Source organism: Calliphora vicina, chromosome 1 (genome assembly GCF_958450345.1).
Source record: "Calliphora vicina chromosome 1, idCalVici1.1, whole genome shotgun sequence".
Classification (NCBI taxonomy): Eukaryota; Metazoa; Arthropoda; class Insecta; order Diptera; family Calliphoridae; genus Calliphora; species Calliphora vicina.
Window position 1 is genome coordinate 133,299,423 of NC_088780.1, and position 10,372 is coordinate 133,309,794.

The 10,372-nt window shown below is 29.8% G+C and overlaps 1 protein-coding gene across 1 annotated transcript; it reads right to left on the reverse strand.

Annotated features, from left to right (window-relative positions):
* Positions 1-1,342: 1,342 nt before the first annotated feature.
* LOC135963886 (E3 ubiquitin-protein ligase TM129) lies at positions 1,343-8,832 on the reverse strand. The gene is made up of 3 exons (XM_065515885.1): positions 8,206-8,832; positions 7,999-8,128; positions 1,343-1,962 (listed from the first exon to the last, which is right to left on the reverse strand). The coding sequence occupies exons 1-3, from the start codon at positions 8,709-8,711 to the stop codon at positions 1,378-1,380; spliced, it is 1,221 nt and encodes a 406-aa protein (XP_065371957.1). The 5' UTR covers positions 8,712-8,832; the 3' UTR covers positions 1,343-1,377.
* Between the last annotated feature and the right edge of the window lie 1,540 nt (positions 8,833-10,372).

Genomic DNA, 10,372 nt, shown 5'->3' on the forward strand with positions numbered 1-10,372 from the left:
CTATTTAAATAAAAGCCTTTGCATGAACATAAGAATTAGATTTTGGGAATAGATTTATAGAATTAATGGCTGACATTTTTTAATTCCGAAAATAATTAATTCGATGCTCTATTTCAGAGATATGAAACACATATTAAAGTAATAACTTTAATATTTCGAAACTATTTTTTTATTAATGAATTACCAAAATATTTTTAAATCTTAAAGTAATCTTTCTCATTTCTAAACTTTAGTCACAACGAGGCCGGATATATTAAAAACCGATTCTTACCACAGGATAACAGTTTACGACTTTCTTTTGTGACGGTAACAAAAATACAATAAATTTGATCGTTTTAAAAACATTAAAAAAAAACTAAAAAACACCGTCCCAAAAGTTATCGTAAAATGTGATCGTCTAAGGCAGTGGTCGGTATAAGGAGCATATTCCGTTTTCTAGATTATAATAAAACATTTACTGTTAATAAACCCATCATATTTGGCCCCCGGTGGCTATGAGTGCCGACTATTGGTCTAATGGAACTTTTATCGCTTAATATTATCCTAAATCTAAAACATCTGTCATTCCTTCTATCAACATTTAAAGGTCCTATAATTAGATTCAAGAATAACTGTTTTCAACAACGAAATTAATACTTAAACAAAAAAACAATATAATATGCCAAATAGCTAAAAAAAATCAAGGGGAATTGGTGGAAAGTACTTAAATTTATAACTATAAAACGATTAATAAGAAAATAATAAATTAAAAACACATTACAATAGGACAATTTAAGTTTGTAATACAATTTTACATCGTTTGTTTTTTATATATTGATTATAATCATTATGATTTTTAATATTTAAGTTTTATTTTATATATATATATATATATAAATTGTTAATAATAGTAAAAAAAAGGTAAAGTAACTTTACAAGTATTTTTTGAAATAAACGTGATAATTTCCATAGTAGTTTAAGAAGAAAAAACATATTATAAATAAACACTGAAATATTGTATAAGAATATAAAAGACACTATTATAAATACATGTATTTATAGCTACATATAAATTATTAGTTACAAAAAAATAAAATTTTTAATTATAACATAAAATCTAAATAAAATTTAAAAAATATCTGTTTCTTTTTTTTCACAAGTTAAAAAAGTTGGTTACAAAAATAGTTTTCAGTACAAAACTTAAAATTACTTGCATGTAAGTAGAAAAAACCTAATTCATTATATGAACTAAACTTTTTAAAAATAAAGTGATAAGTAGTAATTTTTGTTTGCAAATATATGTATATGCATAAATTATGAACACAGTTCTATAAGTATTATTTTTTAGTTTGCTTATAAACAAAAAAAAAAAATCGTTAAAAGAAGGCTTAACTATAATCACGCTTGATTTTCATTATCTGTATTGTCGTTATTCTCAGTATTCAATGACGTCGTTCTCTCTATATAACTTACATCCAATACGCAAAACTTGGCCCGGCACATGGGACACGTACATTTCTGTTCCAGCCACACCTCACGTTCGTGTTCATTTTGTCGGGCGGCAAACCATCGGGCCAAACACTCTACACACCACATGGGCCGGCAATAGCAATTTGTACAGCACAGATCGGTAGCCAAAGGTCTGCCCTCACGATCTATGTCCTCACATTGTTTGTGTATCTTTATATTTGGTTCGGCTATCATGCAGGCAAAACACCTGTCGGTTATGCGATCAGCCTTGTAGATGGGATTAAGACTGACCTGCTGTTTAAACACATCTATGAAACGATCGATGACATTGCGATGGAATTGTATGTTGGAGGGTATTAAAATTGGTCGTGTTATACGCTCCTCAAGATTGCGAAATTCTAAGGCATTTATGCGTATGTGAAAGTCGGCTACACCAGCTCGATTTGTTTTAACTACAATGCTAACCATTTGTAGGGTATCGTTATTGTCCTGTGAGACGGTGTAGGTTTCGGTCTGAAATTAGAAAACATACAAATATTAATAAATTAATAAAGACTTTTTTTATACTAATCTCCACCAAAAAGATGGGGAGTATATTGATTTTGTTATTCCGTTCTATATGTTATTATAGAAATATTGGTCGTAGACCCACAAAACTATTATTTTTCAGAACCGAATCTATCTCCAACAAACCGAAAGTTTTAAATTGTAATCGATGGATAAATTTTAGGATTTACATTTTCTTAAAGAAATCAAATCATTTTTGAAGTTTACTCACTTTTCAGGCTCTCTGTATATATATAATTGGGATCGTTATATTATTCTAAGACGATCTAGCTAAGGTCATCTGTCTGTTGATAGCACGATAGTGTCTAGAGGGAAGGAACTATGGTATCAAATATTCCCAAAATATTTTCTGTTGATCAGATATATTTGACATTGAAAATGAGAAAAATCGGGAAATAGAAAACCTTCCGGAAACTATATTCCGTAATTTCAGTTTTCAAAAACATGACTTTTTACCACTTTTAAATAAATTTGTTTGTATAAAAATATAATTAAGTAGAAATTTATGACCGATTATTGATAATAAAAATAAATAAAGTTTATCAAAACATTGGCAAAACAATGAAAACTATAAACTTCTGCAGCAAATGTTTCACAGTGTGGACCGGGACATACATTTAAAAACATTAAGACATTTTCCGGAATTTGAATGGTGTTGGAAAACATCATAATCATCTGGTCGTGACAGTTGGATGAAGGAACAGTTAAGAACTTTCTTTTTAAAAAAATCTCTGATGTTTCTTTTTATGAAATGATACATTTTGTGTACACATTTCATATTACATTAATTGAGGAGCCACAGAACAAAATATATTTTTTTGAACATTAAAAAATTTTGGGAAATTGATTTTTTCTAGAAGATTTCAACCCAAATATTAGGTCTGTTCATTTACTTTCCCAGTAAATACTTGCAACGAGAGAATAAAATCAAAATTTACAAAATTACCCTCTTAAATTCTCAAAAATAGTAAAAAGTAAATGAACGCTTTTCCAGTAACAATTGTTTTATATACACAATTTTTTTATTTTATTCCTTTTAAAATGTATAAATACTCACATTTTCTTCAATTTTATTGATAATTCTTTTTTTTAAATTTTTTCAACACAAAAATAAAATTGTAAATAAATAAACAATAACAGAAAACATATGAAATATAAGCTGCTAACTATTACGAGTTCAAAATAGAACTTATAATAGTTTGCAACGAGAGAACACTCTCTAAAATTTATACGCTCTTGATTTTTTCTCTAGTTGCAGATTTTTTGAGTAAAAGAACGCTTTTCCAGTAACAATTGTTACTAACTAGTAACCACTTTTAGTTATTGAACAGAGCTATTATAAAAATACCAAAAAATATACATATTTGTAAAAAAATTCGAAAAATTTTCAATTTACATCTGATTGATTAAGATCCATATATATTTTTTTAGAAAAAAAAGATTATGTTCTATTTTGCACATCTTATCAACAATAGGTTCATTTACTTCCAAAAAAATCCACTTCTCTGCCTTTCACTGCCACTTGATATAAATTGTTCCCGATGAAAATAGATAAAATATTGCAAATATTTTTTCAATATAGTTCTTATTTTGTTAACATTTTGAAATAACTAAAAGCCAGATGGGGTTTTAAATAAGTCCTAAAACACTAATAGCTCATTTTCTTTGGCCAGGTCAAAATTTTTGTTGCTATTTCATTCCGCATACTTTATAAGCAAAAAACCACAACTTCCACGATTTTTGTATTATTTTTGATCTATATATCGAGATTATAGTCATTTAAAAGGCCTTTCCTAATAACGTATATAACACAAATAGAAATTCTGGCCGACATAGGTAAAAATCGGAACATTTTTTTACGACATTTTCATTTTCACCAACATTTTTTTAATCCAAAAAATTCTTTCTCAAATTTTGTTCAAGCTAAATTTTTTAACAAAAATTGATTTTTAATCTTTGGTGGTTTTCTTAATATAAGTAAATAAAACTACATATGTACACATCTGCTCAAAATAATAGATACACCTAATTGGAAAAAATTTAAATGGCGGTAACATTGAAAATTTCCTCGCAAGCGTTAAGAATACATCATATTATTAAAATTTCTATCTGGCAATGTCATGTCAGTCAAAAATCTGGCAACTATTTGCTTTCATGTTGATTTTTAAAAACGAATTTATTTGAATTACAAAAAATTATTTGCTCATAAAAATAGATACACATCAGTAATTTGTAATTTGTTTATATACAATTTTTTTTTTGTGCAATTTTTTGTTCCTATTTACGTGAAACAGTAAGTATAATTTAAATTTTAGCAACAATTTTATAAAAAATAGGACTCTTTTGAAGAAAATGGGACGAAATCATCATTGTACCGAAGATGAGAAAAAAATTGTTCAAACGATGAGAAATCAAGGAAAATCATTACGGGAAATAGCAAAGAGCATAGGAAGATCTTTACATTTTGTCCAAAATGCTTTATCTAAAAAACAAAAAAGAGCAACTCGCGGTAGACCAAAGAAAACCAGTCCAGAAACAGATAGGCGGATCGTCCTTATGGTTAAAAAAGACCCTTTCATATCATCGAAAGCTATTTCTGCGGAGCTATGTAACGAAATCAGTCCACAAACAGTTCGTCGTCGTCTTTTACAAGCTAAATTGCAGGGAAGAATTGCCAGAAAAGTGCCATTAATGCGCCAAAAAAATATCAAGACAAGATTAGAATTTGCTAAAGAGCACTTACAATGGTCCGGGTGTGAAGGCGAAAAAAATGGAGAAATATTTTATGGAGCGACGAAACAAAAATAAATTTGTTTGGAAACGACTGCCAAAGAAATGTACGCCGACCAAAAGGAAAAGAATTCCACGTTAAATTTACAAAAAAGACGGTAAAACATGGCGGGGGAAACATAATGGTTTGGGGTTGCTTTTCATGGAATGGTGTTGGTCCGATATTCCGAATAGAAGATACCATGAATGCTAGTGGGTATAGAGACATATTGGAAAACGTAATGCTTCCATATGCATCGGAAAATATGCCATTAATATGGACATTCCAGCAGGACAACGACCCAAAACATAGTTCAAGATTAGTTAAAAACTGGTTCTTGGAGAATAACGTACCTGTTTTAAGCTGGCCCAGCCAATCCCCTGATTTAAACCCAATAGAAAACTTGTGGAGTGAATTAAAGATAAGGCTTTCGAAGGAAGTTTTCAAAAATAAAGACGATTTATGGGAGAAAACGCAAAAATATGGTACGAGATTCCATTGGAGAAGTGTCAGAACTTGATATCCAGTATGCCCAGAAGAGTGGAGAAAGTTTTACAAAACAAAGGTGGATATACTGGATACTAGCTTTACTTTAATAATAAACTAATTTTTTTAAGATAAAATTTATTAGCTTTTGTTTAATAAGAATTTTTAAAAATGTATCTATTATTATGAGCACCAAATTTTTCGAAATTTAAGAAATTTAATTTACTTTATAATATTTATTATTAATTATGAAATATTTTGTTTTTGTTTTTTACTCTCCTTTTAACTATAAATAAAAATCGACTGAATTTTTTTTTATAATTTTACAATATACCATTATTTTTTTTCGTTTTTAAAAAATAAATTTTGGTGTATCTATTATTTTGAGCAGATGTGTACATTAGAGTTAATTTCAAAAATTTGATTTGCGGGTAGCATAATTTTTCTGAAGGTTTTTGCGTAAATAGAAATAATGGAGATCTTTGTTTTTTTTTTTGGAAAATTTTCACTCCTTGTGGTGGTTCAACGCACCTAAAGACGCGGATTTTGAGCACATTTTTCTGTAGAGCAAAAATGGTTGAATATATTGCAAATATGATTTCATTAGTCGATTCTGCATCAAAAATTAATACAATTGATGACTTTTGTAGCCTTAAAAATAGTTCCAAAAAACCACAACAGGGGGCGCAAATCTCATAAAAAAAATTTAGTTTTTTTAAACATGCACAATGAAAAGGCATTTTATTTTAAGCTTAGCAAAACGGCACCAATATTTCATTTCTATCACTAACCATTACAAATTTATGAGGCTTCAAAGTTATTTATTTAACAAGAAAATAATAATTGGTAAAAAAAAGTTTAGAATTAGTTTGCCTTAACAAAACATTTTTAAAGCCACATACCTTTTTAACGGGTTGTGATTAGGTTTTGGGGTTTCCCGGATAATTTTATTTCCCGGGAAACTGGAATGAAAAATTTCATTTCCCGGGAATCCCGGGAATGTTTTTTCAAATAAAAAAGTAATTGTGTCATATTATTAAAAAAAGAGAAACAATACATTACAATTCAATTGTACTCACATAAAACCAAAAAAAGTTTGTTAAAATATTTGGAGATCAATTGTTACTATAAAATTAAATATTAGCGGTATTTGTGGTGTAATGAGTAAAAGAGCAATTAAGTGTCACAAAATTTTATAAATTGTGAACGTACCTTTATAATTCGATGTCGATTAATATGTTAATGGGATTTGTAATTCACTTTTTAGATTATTTCTTTTGATTTTTCTGTTACATTTTCTATTTTATTTTATACAAAATATACATACGTATTTTAAAATAAAATTAAATTTATTTCTCAAATGTAATAAAACTATTTTTTTTTTAAATTTATTTTTCAAAATAATTAATGCATTCAATAAGTTATTCGACGAGAAAACTCTTTCGTTTTAATCCGGTGTTGGGTTTATAGTTAGTAAAGCATTATAAAGACAATCAACATTTTTTCACCGATTGCTACTTGCTTCAAATAAATCTAATTCCCGCTTAAAACTTTTAGCATTTGATTTTAAATGTTTAGGATTTCAATATTAATTGAATATTCTAATTGGTTTTTAAAATTTTGCACCATTTGTATTTCGGAAACCTCATCATCATCGCTTTGAACAGATGAGGGAACATTGTGGTCAAATAGGCGTTCATACATTTTCTGTCCATAAATTTTTAACATTGTGTTTTTATATTTTAATTTATCTTATAATGTTGAAGTTTTTACGTTTAATTTAATTGTATGAACCATTTTTTGAGAAATCATAACAGCTGTTCTTAAAGAGTGTTCATTATATCATCAGAAAAATGGTTTCATTTCGGCTTAATGCTTCTACTGTATCCTTAATAAGGTTTAAACCCTCCACTATTGTTTGGAACAAGCCATTCATCAAACAGAGAAGTAATATTTAAATATATTAAAGTATTTTTAATTAATTTTAAATTTCCCGTTTTTCCCGGGAATTCCCGACAATAATTTTACGGGAAATCCCGGGATTTCCCGGGCGGGAATGTTTCACTATTTTTTTGACATTTATGTATCATAGTGGAGAAATTTTTATTCTTACGATTTTCAACAGAAATTGTTCTTTTATAATTTTAAGGTTCTTTTATAATTTAAGGTGTTTTAGACCACAACTCTGTTTTATTTCTGATCAATATATACAGTAGCCCAATAAAGCCTACATACAGGAATTCAAATTCAATTTCTTTCGTTGAAAGCTGTGTTTGTAAGTTAAAAGTAATGAAATATATTTGTTAAAAAAATAAATTTACACTTAAAAAAATTAAAACAACATAACTTAAGTCGGGTTTAGCAACATTTCCTATTACGTCCGACATTTCACCGTTATTAGAATTTTTGATTCTGAGTCAAATAACGAATTTTTTTTTTGTTTTTTTGGGCTTTAATGTTCAAAATATTATGAAACTTAATAGCCCCAAAGTAGGCGTGACCAAGAATAAATTTTTTCGTTATTGTACTCAGAATCCAGAACTCTTATAACGGTAAACTTTTGGGCGTTATTTGATTAAAAAAAAACCGTAACATAATAATTATTCCTGTATGTAGACTTTCTTGGGCTACTGTATATATATTTTTGTGGGTCTGCGGTGAATGTTTCAATGCTTTACAAATGGAATGACATAATGGTTAAGAAATTGTATGGTTTATTAACCTACCTTGGCCACAGTGAGAGCGGTATCACTTTGATGAGCAAAATGTACGTTATACAGCGACGTTTTAATAATCCAATTTTCGGTGGCAATTACTGTTGATATGGAATTCAGTTTTTTCTTGTAAATATCCTGTCTGAAACAGGCAAAATAAATAAAATTAAAAATAATTCTTATACATTAATCTCAAACCCAAAGCAGCGCAGCGCTTACCTTCTAAATTCATTGCCAATATCAGAGATTACATTTGTGGTACTATTCGGCACATTTGAAAATTTCAACAGCGTCTGTGTTATGGGATGACGCTTCCAATTCTGTTGATACCAGTTTAATATCAAAGCTGGCACAGCCAAGACGGCCATTAAACTAAAACGTTGAGCCACTTTCCAGGTGAGTGTTTTAAAAGCCACCGCCTCCTGGGGCATAGGGAAGTCAGGATCTAGCTCAGATTCTTCTTCAATGTCATCGTATTCCGTAAAAACGGAAAACTTGAAACGATGTATGAGAAAGTAGATGGCCGGTAGACAGCTGTGTATGAAGAGATTCAGTGAAGTGCGTTTCTGGTGGTAACGAACAAAATTTAGATACTCCTCACCCAGCCAACGGGAGAATAGTTGTTCAATGGTTAGACCGAGACGTTGAAACTCCTCCGGTGGATAGATGATGCACATGCATAGGAGCAGATAAAATAGATTAAACAATAGTTCGGATTCGTCCATTGGTCGAAAAATCGTGAAGAATTTTTGCGTGAAAATTTAAGAACCGAAAACAAAAAAAATTTAATTAAAACCAAAATAAACCTTCTGCTGAAGGATAAATTATTTTACAAACACAAATTAAATGCGCTTTCTGTTATTGTGTGAGTGATTGTACAGAATTTTATTTATTTCTAGTGTATATTATAATATTAATTTTATTATGTTTTTTATCAATAACAAAACTGTTTCACATTCGTTCCTCTTTCCTTTGTGTTTCTTCTATGTTTTTTTTTCATTCTCTTTTCACTTGAGAGGTCGTTCTATTTGTGATGTGTCAAACAAAGATAGACAATGAAGAGTTGCCAGCAAGAAAATACAAAAATATCAACTCTGTTTTTGTGCAAACTAAATTTGGCTGCACTTTTTTAGTGATGACAAAACGAACGTAATTTGTTCCAAAAAATTCCCATATTCTTTTTTTTAAAGTTCGCTTAAAGACCACGAACCCGACTTTCTGGGAAATCAGCGAGCGAGCGCTGTTGGTTGCGCTGCTTGCTCCAGCAGAATGGGGAAAAAGGGGGGTGAAAAGAAGATTATTATATTAAGGCACAGACATATTACGGTTTCATGCCTGGCCGCGCATATTCCTGAGTACAGGTTCCCTGTGATGAGATTTTTCTGCATCACACCAAATACAGAAGGAGCACTCACTCACTACCTTAGCGCCATGGATATATTTGGCTTTGTTATCGATCGATTTGGCTTGTTAGCCTGGTTTCCCATTCGATCTCTTTCGCTTTCGGTTTATCGTAATGGATCCATTTTTCATCTCAAATAATGATTCGGTGCAAAAATGGTTTTCTTTTATAGCGTTTAAGACATCATAAAAAATCGTATTTCAAGGTCTCTCGACTTCAATTCGTATGGTATCCAAATTCCCTGCTTTTGGACGAGCGCTATAAAAAATAATTTTTGCACCGAGTCATTATTGGCGATGATAAATGGATGAATTACGATAACCCAAAGCGTGAGAGATCATATGTGAAGCCCGGCCAATTATCTGTATTTGGTGGGAGCAAAAGTGTCCTATATATGATTCGTTTGAAGCGAGCATTTACCGAAAAACTCCCAGAATATGCGGCCAGAATTAAGCCGTAAATATTCCATTATGATAACATGTTGCAATACCAGTTAAAAAGTATTTAGAATGAAGTGTTTGGAAGCTTTATAGTCCAGACCGTGCCCCGTCCGACTACTAATCAAAGACCTTTGCAACGACGTACAGTGGTTGACAAAACAATGGAAACTTTTCCAAATATTCCATATTTAAAATATTTTTTTAAAATACAAATTTTTTTTAGTATTTTACTTGTATAGTTTTATTTATATAAATTAACTGAAAAACAAACAACATAATTAATTATATTCTGAAAAAAGGGAACAAAATTAAAAATATTCACTATTTCGCTACTGACAAAACAATGGCAACTTTTAAACTTCTGCAAGAAATAAGTGTAAAACGAAAATAATATTTAAAAGAACGATGTAAAAAGCATCCTGTTTACAGTTATTTTATTTTTAAATTCTGGTAATTTTTCACAATTTATTTTTCTAAGTTTTTCACATAATTGCTCTTTTTCAAAGTTAACGAAAATGGCTATCGTCCTGTGAAAAAAACACTC